The sequence below is a fragment of the Quercus lobata genome, chromosome 2, assembly GCF_001633185.2.
Source record: "Quercus lobata isolate SW786 chromosome 2, ValleyOak3.0 Primary Assembly, whole genome shotgun sequence".
NCBI classification, from domain to species: Eukaryota; Viridiplantae; Streptophyta; class Magnoliopsida; order Fagales; family Fagaceae; genus Quercus; species Quercus lobata.
The window spans coordinates 81,356,323-81,370,625 of NC_044905.1; the positions used below are offsets into that span (position 1 = coordinate 81,356,323).

The following is a 14,303-nucleotide window of genomic DNA, read 5'->3' on the forward strand; positions in this document are numbered from 1 at the left end:
ACTTGTCAGATGAAAATTACAAACACCCCCTTCAAAACTAATCAAACCAAACAAAGACCACCCCCTGCTAAACCCTTCCCTTGTTGTTTTCTGCACATATCTCATTCGCTTCTTTCCTCTTGGAATGAGTGCATAAAATCTGACCACCCCATTTCTGTACAAGTTCTTTCATTAACTCCCACCTAGATTTTGTTTCATCCTTTTAATCCGCAATGACTGATGCATGAGGTCACCCCCTTCCTCATCTTTGGTTCTTTCTCCAAAGCATTTTTATTCAATTTTTTTCTTTTTGTAGTACAATCTGCAAGGTCATGATTCCAAAGCACCAAACTATTAAAAAATTGGAAATTGCAAAGAGAGAATCCAATTTTATTTCATAGCCCATGTTACATGCCAGAGCTGGAAACCCACTCAGTAGCACATGTTCCTTAACTAAGAATTAATAATTAAACAAAAGAGAGTATGATTCAGCCTAGCATATATATCACATTTCACCGACTGATGGGCAAGAAAGTATGTAATTTCCACAGTATAATCAATTTCCCATACTGATTTCTAGCCCAACTGAGCAGCTAGCTAGATATGTTTAAATCTATACACCAATTTACTGTGCCAAAATATGAATTCAAACACCCAACTCATAGATGAACAAGTAAATTGTGTATTACTTTGTTTGAGAATTGAATTTTACTTCAATGGAAATAGTGCTACTAGCTTTCTAGGGCCATGGCCAAAAGTTATGTTGTTCTTCAATGCCAGTAAACATGTTGCAGAAGCTTTCATCTTGAGCCATGTGGTCAATTTTTAAGGATTGGAGATCTGGTCTTGATGAGCCTTGGAGGAGTTGGGTCATGCTTGTAGGCCTAAGGGATGAAGGGAATAGGTGGTGACTGCTTAACTGTGAAGATACTGGACTGTTCATTACTGGTGTTCTTGAAATATCCAAATTGATATCACAACTATTCTCACTTCCATTGCTCCAAGAACCCTCAGCTTCTTTCTTGATGCATTTAACCCCAACTTCATTTTTGTCTCTATTTTTTAGAGCCAACAACTGCAGCATTACAATAAAAGCAATTAAATCAAGACGAAGCAATAGTAAGTCAGAATGAGAATACTTAATTAACATCCTGTTCTAAATCAAACATATAAAATACTTAATTGCAACTAGGGCTACTTGAAAGGTACCATTGTGATTTGTGATTAATATAATTTTTGTTCCTAAGATGCACAGTTCTGACACTGACACTTAAGAATAGTGATGATCAACTAATAATCAAGAAATAGTGTTAAGAAAAAGGAGTCGTTCACTTTTAGAAGTCATTGTTAATGGTAGATCAAGAACCAGGCAATAAAATTAAGGCGTTCTCCTTGATAAACGATGCTCCAAAATTCTATCTACCTAGACTTCTTCAACTTCATTCTTAGAAGACAAACATATATACTGGTGCCTAAGAAGCATACAAGGAGGAGCAAGTTTTCCACTTTCATTTATTACTTGTAGACTCTCAACTGTAGAATAACACAAAATTGGAAAGTCAAGATAAAGAGGAACAAGAACCGAAAAGCTATATATATGCAAAATCTAAACATGCCAAGATCATAAATTTCCTTATTTAATTCTTTTGAGAACCCAAAAAGCTATATATTTGCAAAAATTAAACATGCCCAGACCATGAATTTCCAAGTTTATTTCTCTTTCATATACAAAACCAAATATATGAACAAGCTAGCTAAACTAAATCCATTTGGTCCAGTGGGGATTGAAACTATTACCTCAGCAGTAAGTTTCTTGTTCTGGGACTGAAGGCTATCATTGTCAGCCTTGAGTGCTTCAAACTGTTTCTTCAAGACCTCATAGTCTTTCTCCAATTGCTTGGTCTTCCACCTTGCCCTCCTGTTTTGGAACCAAATGGCAATCTGTCTTGGTTGCAGCCCCAAAGCCTTAGCCAGTTGCATTTTCCTCTCAGGCTCAAGCTTGTTTCCAATCTCAAAGCTCTTCTCAAGTGCCTTCACTTGTTCTAAATTCAGCCTCTTCTTCTTCTCTCCAAGCTGTGATCCGTCATCAGAAAGCTCATCATCTCCATGCACTACTTCTTCACACTTATTATTGTCTACACCTGAAAATGACATAGATCTCTTCATCAAGAATGGCACAGCACCTGAAACAATAGCACCCCAAAATAAATCAATTAATAAAAAATAATTGTAAATAATTAAATTTAATAAACCATCAACTTATTAAGCATAAGAGAGAGAGAGAGAGAGAGAGAGAGAGAGAGACCATGGTAGTGTTGAGGAGGACATGAAGGAAAGGTGTTAGAGGAAGGGAGGTGATCTTGATCTTCATGAGTTTGGAACATGAAACCATGAGAAGATGGGAAGGCCATGGTTTTGGAGTTGTAAAAATTGTATCATGCATGCATTTTGGGTTTGAGGATCCTTTTGCACCAATTTATGGGGGTGTGGGTTATGGTCTGGCTCTTACTCTCATGGTTATGACAGGTCTTTAGAAAGATGAGGTGATGGGTGCGGAGACTGAATTGGACAGCGATATTTAGGTTGAGAGAGAGAAAGAGCAGTGTGAACTGTGAACGAGAGGTCCAAATTGTGAAATAGTATATCACAGAAGTGAGCTTTCGTGGACCCATCCTCTGATAGTGATTTGGGACTCTCTCTCTCTCTCTCATATGACTAGCATGAAGGATATAGGCTTTAGGTTAAATGACCTGAAGTTTTACTTCTAGCCAGAAAATCAAAGTTAATGGTTAGAAATTTCAATTGATGGCCTCAGAAATTTCATCAAAAATTCTATGAACCTCTAAGATAATCTTTAAAAATTAACATGCTAATGAATGTGATTATTTGATGTTAAAAATATAATAAATAAAAGTCATAATTATTTGTTTGTATTTTTTTTTTTTTTGAAAATAAAGAAAGTTGACATTAATTTATAAGAAAAATTAGTCAAAATCAACTTAGAAGACATTAGTTAAATGTGAAAGAACATCTTTCATTTATATAAAATAATTACTAACATGTATCGTATGTTTAACTACGTTATGAGATACATAATTACCTAATCTATGAGTATGAGAAAAGAGACTGAGCTAAAAGCAACCAGAGAAAGTTTAGCCACTGAAATCCGATAACCAAAGGTAGCAAAGGAGACCTCTTCACTCTTCAAGACTTTTATGTGACTTTGGAGTCCCCTTCAATAATGACTGAATGAAGACCCAACTCCAAAGCAAAGGAAATGGCTTTGAGAGTTGCCAAGGCTTCCACCTCATCTGAAGACTGTGGGAGACGGACTTTCTATGCAATAACCTGCCCCGATGGTGTCACATTAGTTTACAAAATGTTATATTCTAAAATATTTAGTATCCCTAGCATTAATAAGAAAAATAATAATGAATTTGATGATTTAGTGACTTACACGGTAGTTATGGGATGACACCAACAATAACTAAGCTTCATCCTCAAAGCTTGGAAAATAATCCCATTTATTTAAAACATTTCTATTTTATGCTTCAAAATCAAATATTTACAAATAGTATATCCAAGTTATATGATGTGACTTTATGGGAATTATTAGATTCAAGAAAAAAAAATCATAATTATGAAATGGACTCTTTCTATTTCAAGTGAAATTGATAAGATTGTCTTCTTTCAGGCTGGCTATAGATCTTCAGCAAATTAATTACAGCCTACTATATATTTATGTTCCTTGAATAAAATTTCTCTATTCTAATTTTAGTTTTCCACTTCATATTCACCAATTACAATATATTATGTGTCATTTTTTTTCATTTTAAACTTTGCTTACTTGATAAGAAAAGAGAAAAATAATGTGTTAATTTGCAATTTTTTTAGTGGTAATGGGATTTAAAGTGTAGTACTCAAAATAGATATAGAATTTTTTATAAAAAAAATTATTATTCCATTGTTCTATTCTGTCCTCTGTCACTAATTTATCCTTTATATATATATATATATATATATATATTTTCACTCCGTTTGTCTATGAAAACAATCTCTGAAAAGATGACACTTTAAAATTTATTGCAACTACAAAAATGCTCTTCAAAAGCATTTTATGCTTTTGAATCCAAACAAAATCACTAATATTGCATATAGGCACAAACTTGATGCAGGTGGTGGTCGCGGCAGCAATAGAGGTCTCAAGTGGTAACTCTAGAGTTGTGTGGTGAATTTGGTGATGGCATTAGAGATGGTGACGATGGTGGCGATGACTAAAAAGGCATGTGAGGTGATGGTGAGGACTGTAGTGATGGCAAAAATAATAGTGGCACCACAAAGAAATGGAGGGTGTGAGGGCACAGTAAAAAAAAAAAAAAAACGTTTTCTACTTTTAATCTTTGATTCATTTTTCATTTTACCAAATAGCAAAAGATGCGAAAAATAGAAAGTGTTTTCATTCCACTGAAACAAAGAGACATTTGTGCAGAATTTGTTTCTTTTAAATGAAACTAAAAAAATAATGTTTAAATTGACTATTAAAAACAGATGTGATTGAGGTACATTAAATTGTAGCCTCGACCATAAGTAAATAATCATTTAAAAAAATTAACCAATAGGAAACAGTGATTTTATTTATTCTTGTACAGGAACATCCTGCTCATGCTGGCTGTCTCGTAAGTAGTCCTTTCACATAAGACATTCGTCTCCATCAATGAGCCTGCAGCCAACAAATTAAGTTTTCCTGGCCAGTGGCCACCACCAGAGCAGAAATGAATGCCACTAGGGTTATCCAAAAAAAAAAAAAAAAAACCTCGAGAAAAATGCTCTAAGCTCCAGTTGAAAACCATCTCCAGTAAAACTGTAAAAAAAGAAAAGTTTTCCTATAATGGTAAACTGTCTTAATTAATCTCAATTTTTTTTTTTGGGGTGGAGAAACTGACTCCTGACTCCCTGGTAAAATTGTAAAAGATTAAAGGAGAAAAAGAAAAAAAAAAAGAAAAAAAAAAGGAGTAAAATAATGATATAGAAGACTACTAGGAAAGAAATCCTTTCCAACAATCCTAAAACGCCCATCAAGTGTTTCCACAATCAAAGGCCATGTGTGACGAGGAAACTTGGGAACATGAATATCCAGAATCCAAGGAGAAAATATAATAAACAATTGCTTTAGATTTCTCATATTCTTTCTAGAAAATTACATCTCTGCATGGTAGACCTTGTATTATCAATTAATCATAATCTTGAGTCTGGAACTGGCTGTAGAATTATGTTAATTTTCTATTCACAATATACCTATTCTGTGTGTCACCTTGTGTTTTGAAAAAAAAAAAAAAAAATCATTGTCAGGGATTGGAGAGCATGGCAAGGACAATAAACTAAATATCATTTTCATGAATGAAAACCAACATGTCCTCCTAGGTGTAGGCGTACCATTAGAAAGAAAAGGCATAAAATTGTTTGTTTTGTTTTGTTTTTTGTGATCTAATATTGATTTTTTTTAAGACCTTATTATGATCAAATTTAAAATTAAAATATATTTGTTAGTTACAATTCATTGATCATGTTTATCCAAGCCATTAGCCAATCATCCCAAATAATGTGCAAGGATATATAATTGAGTGGTGAATTGCAAAACATGATGAGATTCCAAGTCTATCAAAATAGGGTGGCATCTTTCTCCCAATTCCTTACAATGTCCTTTCCTTTCACCTTTTGATAGAGTAGCAGATTGGCCCTTATGTGGGAATAAGTATGGGATGGGTGTGTGTCATTTATCCATTGATGGAGAAATCATTTGTTGCTATCACTTTTCTAGTGCTAAGTGTATCTGAGGGAACTAAGAGACCCACCTTCCCCTATTCACTGATTCACATATATATATATTTGTGGTGGAGAAGGTGTGTGATGAGATGTTTTAAGGTGTGGTCCTACAATGTACTGCCTTAAGCTTAGCCTGTCCACAACAAAGCTCCCCACATGCCTTTATTAGAAGTTTAGAGGGGTACCCTTTGGAATAGGGTGGATCCATGTTATTCCTTGTTGCTCATCACCTCAAAATTTTAATTAAACTAAGTGCTCTGAATCTTCTCCACATGCCCTCCTGTTCCCATGTGCCTTTGCTTTATCCTTCTCCCTCTCTCTCTCTCTCTCTCTCTCTCTTTTGGGGATCATCTAAAACATATAGTTCTTTATTGTTATACATGTTTTTGCTAGCTAGACTTCTTTAATATCAAGTGGTTCTTCTGTTCTACAATGTTCATGTTAGCTAGTTTTGTTACACCTTATCAACTTGTTAATATATGGGACTTATTGCTTTTCCTTTTCCTTTATAGACCAATGAGTTGATTCAGCTAGCTATCCTAGGTATTTTTCTTAGGGATTTCAAGCAATACTAATTATGTCCTTGTAACCAATGAAATACAAGGCACATCATTGGATAAGCATCTATGTGGGCCATAAATAATCCACCAAATATCTTGTTCACTAGCTAATCTACCGACTTTTCCCCCTAATCATAGTTGTAGAGTTTGTAGGCACTTTGAAAAGGGATTCAAAATAAAACCCAAAATTTTAATGTGCATAAAGTTGGTTGGAGAACTAGTGACATGCATTAATGTTTACAAAAACAAGTTATTGTACAAGAGTGCTGGGATATCGACATCATTATGGGCTAAACATCTACTATTGGATGAGATTCAGCACTGTATCTTCTTAATTAGCATGAGTTTAAACTCTGTCATTAGTAACAGTGTATAGTTTGAACTTCCCAGAACTGTTTGTTTCTACTTTCTTTCTAAAATGCACTTATGAAGATATTTTCCCAATTTATAACCATATTATTGAACAAAAAATAAGGTGAAGAGTTTAGGTACTATCAACTATGTGATACAAAGTGGCAAATTGAAAACTGCCTCCATATATACTCCATAAATAATAACTAGTCGTACCTTAATTAGATACAAAGAAATGTCAGAATTGGATTATGCAAGCTGCAACAACAATTAAGATTCACCCCCACATGATAAAACCAGTAGTGTCTCATTTACGTCTCGATCTTGTTTTCTTCTCTCTCTTTTTTTTTTTTTTTTTTTTTTTTGCCCTTTTATGAATTGATTTTTTTTTTTTTTTGGGGGATGAAAAAAATATTTATTTTTCACTGATATGAGGATTGTCCTTATTAATTAGTGCTTACTAATAAACAATACAAAGAAACAAAACTTCCACGGTTCCTACTTCCTTAATTCCAAAGAAATATCCGGCCCATATAGAAATATGTCTCTATGTGAACAGTAAATTCTTTCTGTGGTCAAGAAGTATTCTATGCTTCTTTGAGTCCTACAATTAAATCCCAGGGCATATAATTGAGTTTGAACCCAATAAGGTATAGTACTCCACGGAGGAAGGAACTACATATAGAAAGGATTTTTCTTTTTTTCTTTTTAGATATAATGAAATTTATAGTGTCTATTTCATGATAATTATTCTTTATCAATAAGTTAAGACACTAATCAATTTCTTTTTGTAAACGAGATTTAAATTCCAAATTTTTACGACAAAAACTTTACTAGTTTGAATCAATTGAAATCCACTACAAAATGATTAATCATTCACAATACATACTTCCGTGGTCTAAAATTGTTTCGTTTTAATTTCTTTTATTACTTTTTTTTTTTTTTTGAGGGACCTCTTTTATTTCATATATGAAAGAAAAATTCTACAATATCCGTACATATACTATTTTTGGTATAATGTTTTTATTAGAAACAGCCTAACAGGATAATATGTAATGATAATTTTGTCACGTTCCTAAATAACTAACATCTTATTTAGTAACTCTACTGCAAGGAGCACCTACACAAAATCCAAACCACATAATACAAGTTTATAAGTTAGTGGCTTAGTAAACCACGTGAAGAAAATAAGAGGCACTTGGTTTGTTATTAAAAAAAAAAAAAAAAAATGTGTAGAGCAACTGCAAGCCTTTTATTAACAAAGTAATGTTATTGACACAACAATTTTCATAATAAATTTTATAACTATCAAGTAATTAACATTTGATAAGTTATTATTGATTCTCATTTTATCATATCACTTATATATACTACTTTATTAACCACCATTAACAACTTAGCACCACAAGCAATTATGAAATTTGTTATAAATTATATTGTGTTAACTGGTTTTGTATGCATCAAAACCAAAGTTGACTACACAATTATGTTAATGGATACGTGACATATTTTAGATTTATACTTAAATTTTTTTTCTATGTGTTATGAATTAAGTGGGTTATAAGGTTGTTGAGAATAATTGGTTTTTTTTTTTTTTTGGCTAAATATAATTGGAATTACAAAAGATCTTTGGCAATGAAAAATGGAAATTTACAGAAGATTTTTGGTTATTGTAGGGGGAATGCTTGTTGCGATAGGTACAAGAGTACTAAGAAAGGGTTTAATGCACTCAAAGATTTTCAAAGAGTTTAGAATTAAGATTTTGAGTATAAGTGCTTGTGGAGTATGGGGGGCAAAGGTCGGGATTCAAGTTTCCAGGAGATAATTTTACACACATATACACTTAGATTATGCTAGAGTAGAAATTCTATCTTATAAAAAAAAAAGATTTTGAGGTTAATAATGTGTCTACTAAAGGTCTGTTTGGGATCTGTTTATTTTACTGAAACTGAAATTTTTTTGCTATAAGTACTGTAAATAAAAGTAAAAGTTAGCTGAAATAGTACAGTGAAACCCATGAATAGTACAAAAAAGTGCAGTGGAAACTATGAATAATAGCAAAAATAAGCTAAATAGTAAAATAAGTTGGTAAAATTAATCATGCCAAACAGACACTAATAGCATAAATTTTCTCTATTTAACAGTGCTACAAATGGGGAGCAATGTCTAATAAAGAATGTGGAGATGTCAAGCTAACTACAAATGATAAGGATAGGGTAAAAGGTTTAAATGGTCTTGGGTAGGGGAGTATTCTCCTTTCACTAGAGATTGTTGAGCCTCTTGAAAGAAGGTTTAATAAACATCGAACAAATAGTTTCAAGAATATTTTATCTTTTGACAAGGGAGAACCAAGGAATCAGAGTAAGAATGTCCAAAAGATCAGACTTTTTTTTTTTTGGATGAAACAAAGATAAGACTAATCTTTAAGAAAGAACGTTGTTGACTTAGATGAAGCTTTTTTGGTTCTTTATAGCTCACACAAAACCAATTTACAAGTGGAATAGTAAACCATGTGAAGAAAAAGGATTCCTAAAGCATCTTGAAGTATAATCTATGAAATTTACTATGAATGAATTGCATGTGCATATTACCAATAAAATATCAAATATAAATATGAATTTAATATTATTTGAACTTAGTTACAAACTTATACAATCCATTCACAAGTCTATATAAATATGTTTTTCGACAAATATACATATAAAAATATAAGATTATACATAGTTAAAATCAAACCTGCATATTCATGAGTTTATTTACAAATATATTATTATGTTTGAACTTGACTTGTTTAATAGTTAGTTTAAACTTGTGTTCAAATTTGACTTATTTTTTAAACAAACGACCATAAACAAACTTTTTCTCAAATTCTGTTCCCGAGTAGCTTAATTCATTTACCGTCATTGCTAAAAGGCACACGCACAAGTGAAGATGAAAAAAAAAATTGACAGAAAGACGACATTTTGTCCAGCCCCTTTTCTAGTTCAAGCTGAGCTGAAGAACTTATTCTCGTGGGCTGGTTCGAATGGTTTCCGAAGATTCTACATGCTCAGCCCTGGCTATATATGCTCATTACAAATAACCCAAACCCCACCATTTCAATGTTGTGGTCAGTGGTCACTGCTTGGACCTCCACTTCAACTTTTTTTTTTCTTCCTTCTGACCCAGTGACCCTACACTCACGTAGTATTATCAAATCAAAACTGAGATGCCTTTATTGAAACAGCTTTTAAATTTTTTTTTCCCTTAAAAGTTTTTTGTCCACAGAGTATCAGACCAATAAGGCTTGTAACAATTTGTAGGAAATGGACCAGAATGTCTTCCATCAATTTTGAGCTATTCTAAAATATATATGAGAATTTTCAAACCTAAACCCCCTTCAATTATTTAATTCTCATATATATAACCTTTAAATTTCAAACCACATTTTTATAAGCCTAAAGTTTTAATCCATCTTTTTTCAAATTTGAGTCCACCTTTCTTGAGCCACAAAAAAGGCATTTAAAGAAGAGTGTTGCCTTTGTTTTGTTTTGTCACTAATGCAATAATGCATACAATTTGTAAAGGACAAAATTTCCTCTAAATCAAGTTGAAAGGATCTCTTCCAACCAATTACATTTACATGTTGATTCAAATGATTAGTCACTTAAAAAGTCAAATAATTATTAAATAAATCATGTTACTAAAAGTGATGTAAATTAAATGCTCATTTCAGTTACATTGTTGATTTGTAAACTACCTCAGTTTTAGGACGAAAATTTTGAATTAAATTTTTTTTTTTTTTTTGGGGTGACAATACAATCGCTTGCTCAATTTTATTGTTGGGATTTGGAACTTCTAAAGTTTTTAGGATAACTCCACAATGAAATTCTTAAATTTATATCAATTCGTTTCGAAACAAGTGATTTTCGTCAATTATTTAAATAAATATCAAAAGAAATATTATTAGTGAAGCTTTTGCCAAACTGGGCCTAATATAATAAGTCATACAATGTTGATTTGGGCCAGAAGTTCAGATTGAAGTCTATCGTGAGCCGTCTGCACAATAACCTTACGGGCCTTACCCATGTCTTCAAGTTGACTTCTCTCTGTAAGGCTTCTTCTTGAGAGCACAGGGTCCAAATGACCCCTAATTCAAGACATTTTCTTGCGAAATATCTTACTTCCATCCCACTTCCCATTATCAACTTATGAGGTGAGGAATTTTAACTTTTTAAAAAAGTGGGTTTTCTTTCTTCTATAATCTATATTCTTTTCCCTCAAAGAAAAAAAATATCTATATTCTTTATAATATCAAATGCTGAAGTGTGTCATTTATTGTTATTATACTTATGTTGAGCCATATTGGTATGGCATTTCGGTTTATTTAGATCACTTTGATCCATTTCAATTGTAAGATCTATTAGTAAATGAGTAAATAAGTTAATTTAATTATTTTCTCTAAATTTATTAGTATATGAAGTTATTTATGTGTTTTTTAAATTAATATAAATCAAACAATAAAGATATTTTAAATAATTCATCTTATGAATGTGTTCATTTAAAATTTTAGTATAAAAAGATATTTAAAGGATATTGTTTACTAACTAAAGAATTTACAAAGTGACATAATTGGTTAGTTTCACACCAACAACATAATAATAAAAATTCCTAATTATTTTTTAGTGATACTTTAGTTGGTACAAATTTTACTACATTTCAATTTTAAATTTATATATATATCTAAAAGCTGGAGAGTAAAGTTTAATGTTGTTGCATTTTGTTGAGCCATATCAACACCACATCATCAACATATTTTCAGTGTTTTTTTCTCTCCTTTTTAATTATTTTTTTCCTTATTAATTTGCCACTTTACAATTACACATTTTCCAACATTGACTTACTTTTACCTTTTAATCCCCCCCACTATTTTATACCTTAACCTTACAATTTCTCCATCCTTTCATCTTCCTTTTATTTTGACTATTCTTCTCCCCATTTCTTTTACCATAAATTTTTTTTTATTTTCTCTTCCATTCAATCCATATTTTGCTCACACAAGAAGGAGAATACTCTCTCTCTCTCTCTCTCTCTCTCCTCTTTCTGTGGATATTTAATTCTTTAGATTGATGAATTTTTATATTTAACTCTACTTTAAGTTCATATGATTTGGTTATATTTTAATTTTTTTTATCTTTTTATTTTATTTTCTTTGTTGGTTACATGTTATCCTATGAAATTACAGAATGATTTAATGTTATTCTATTGCATAACATAACTTGAATAATTTGGTGTTTATAATTATATATTTTCTTTTGAATATTCTTCTACTCATCTTCTTTTATATAATTTTGTTTTTTGTCTCACATTCTCTTCCAAAGAAGGTGATTGCTCTCTCTCTCTCTCTCTCTCTCTCTCTCTCTCTCTCTCTCTCTCTCTCTCACATTAATTATTTCTTGCAACTCTGTTTTAGATAGATGATTTTTGTTTTTTTTTTTGTTTTTAGTGTCTCTACTTTTGGATGATATACTTTGGTGGTGTGTTTTTTGAGTTATTTATTATATGTACTCTCTATTCCTTGTATAGTTTTGGTTTGAGTTAATTTTTAGATATTTTAGAAGTAAGATGATTATGTATTTGAATGTCTCTATAAATTATTTGAGTAATATCAATTGTAAATTTGTGATGAGGTTTAATTTTCATGATAATCTTCTTAAGAGAATGAAAATTCGAGTAATTAATTTTGGAACTTAAAAATTTTAGCTGTAGAAAAAAAAAATCATAACACACTATACAAAATTTTGAATAATATAGATCACTTGAAAAAAGAATTGTATTTCTATCTTTTATCTCAAAAAAAATAATGGAATAATATATGTAGCGACTAGAAAAGTGGCCCAAGCTCACTTAGTTAGAACAGTGGAACCCAATACTTTAAGCGCAATACAATAAATTTGTAAGAGATGGGTTCGTTTAGTCAATTGCAATGCCAAGTAATTGCAAGCTGGAGGACAATAGGACTAACACAATTAATATGAATGAAAGAGATGCAAATTCAGCCTAAATTATTCCTTGGGCAAGTCCGAGGAGAGGTTGTTCATTAACAGTCAAAGTTGATTCTTTTACAGTCAATTTTAGTTTTCTCTCTCACTTCGTTTGTAGAATGTTCATCCCTTTTTCTAGACGTGTTCCTTTCCTTATATAGCCTTTCCCATTACATCTCAGCCCTCCATCTGTACATCTTAGGGGGATAATTTAGATGTTTGTTCCATCAAGACCCTTCTAGAGGTGGTAAAAAGAGTTGTGAGCTATTGAGTCACTATTCAGGTGTCTTTTTCTCATAAATGCGACTAGCTCAGTTGGTGCAAAGTATTGAATGCGGAGGTGATGGTCACCTTCCTAGATATTTCCCTTTTCTGTTACTTGCACGACTTTAACCTCTTCCATAGTGCTTCACTCTTTGGTGCAAGGAGCTAAGTACGGCTCTTCCGAGGTGCATTTACTCCTCAGGCTCTTCGGACAATGGGCCTGTTGGCCTCTTCTTCTCGAACCTCTTTTTCTAAATTTAGTCTGGTTCTGAGTGGTCTTGATGTCTTCCTTCCTCGATCCTAGCCCATGTGCCTGACTTGGGTTGACACATGAATGGGCCTTCGTTCACCCCCGGGCAGGGCCCATGGACCTTAAATGTCCTCAAATCACTTGCCCCCACAATATCAATCAAATGCACCTAAGTTTTTCCCCAAAAAAAAAAAAAAAAAACTCAAAATAATATAATGATATATTTGTAGAGATAGAGAGATGAAAAATAATTTTAGAAATAATATCACTGGTATGTTTTAGAGAATAAATTATACATTATACCACATTATAAAATAATTGTATATTCTCCTGCATCGCGTGGGTATGCAACTAGTTATATATAAAAGTTGAAGTGTAGTGTTTATTGTTATTATGCTCTTTTTGAAGCACATTTCGGTCCATTTTAGTCAACTTAAGTCCATTTCAGTCCAATTCAGTCCATGTGGTCCAATTCGGTCTATTTTAGTCAACTTCGGTGCATTTGGTCCACTTTAGTTCATTTAGTCTAATTTGGTTCATTCCATTTCGGTCCAATTCAGTCTTTTTCGGTCCATTTCTGTTATTTCAATCTATTTTGGTCCAATTTGATTCATTCTTTCTATTTCAGTCCATTTTGGACTAATTAAGCCTTAAATTGATACTTTTTTTTGTAAGTTGCCTATTTCAATTTTTGGGTCAAAATTTTTATTTTTTATTTCTTAATTATTGGGTTGAAAATTATGAAAATTTATTCTATTTAGACCAAACTTTTTAGTTTTGGGCTAAAAAATATAAATAACATAGGTAGAAAAAATTGGAGATATGGGTTCTAAAAAGGACAAAGTTTAGATACAAAATTGATTGTAAGTTACAAACTTACTCAATATCTTTTTATTAGACGTGAATTTTGACAAATCCACCATTGGATAACATATTCTTTTTATATTTTCTATGCTTGCAAAATTTCTAGAAAATTAAATACCAATAGTTATGTCATCAACAAATTGTTTAAATTGCAAATTTTTGTAATTTAAAATTATGCATAAAATATAA

At 31.8% G+C, this 14,303-nt stretch overlaps 1 protein-coding gene across 1 annotated transcript; it reads right to left on the reverse strand.

Annotated features, from left to right (window-relative positions):
- Positions 1–341: 341 nt before the first annotated feature.
- Positions 342–2,575, reverse strand: LOC115976845 (homeobox-leucine zipper protein HAT7-like). The gene is made up of 3 exons (XM_031098354.1): positions 2,285–2,575; positions 1,777–2,162; positions 342–1,054 (listed from the first exon to the last, which is right to left on the reverse strand). Exons 1-3 carry the CDS (start codon positions 2,388–2,390, stop codon positions 719–721), a joined length of 828 nt encoding a protein of 275 aa, XP_030954214.1. The 5' UTR covers positions 2,391–2,575; the 3' UTR covers positions 342–718.
- Positions 2,576–14,303: the final 11,728 nt, after the last annotated feature.

Excerpts from the sequence above, each read along its gene's own strand:
- LOC115976845 (XM_031098354.1), bottom strand. The coding sequence starts at position 2,390 with ATGGCCTTCCCATCTTCTCATGGTTTCATGTTCCAAACTCATGAAGAT. Across the intron at positions 2,163-2,284 it reads TCCTCCTCAACACTACCATG|GTGCTGTGCCATTCTTGATG; the intron begins GTCTCTCTCTCT and ends CTATTGTTTCAG. Across the intron at positions 1,055-1,776 it reads ACAAGAAACTTACTGCTGAG|TTGTTGGCTCTAAAAAATAG; the intron begins GTAATAGTTTCA and ends GTAATGCTGCAG.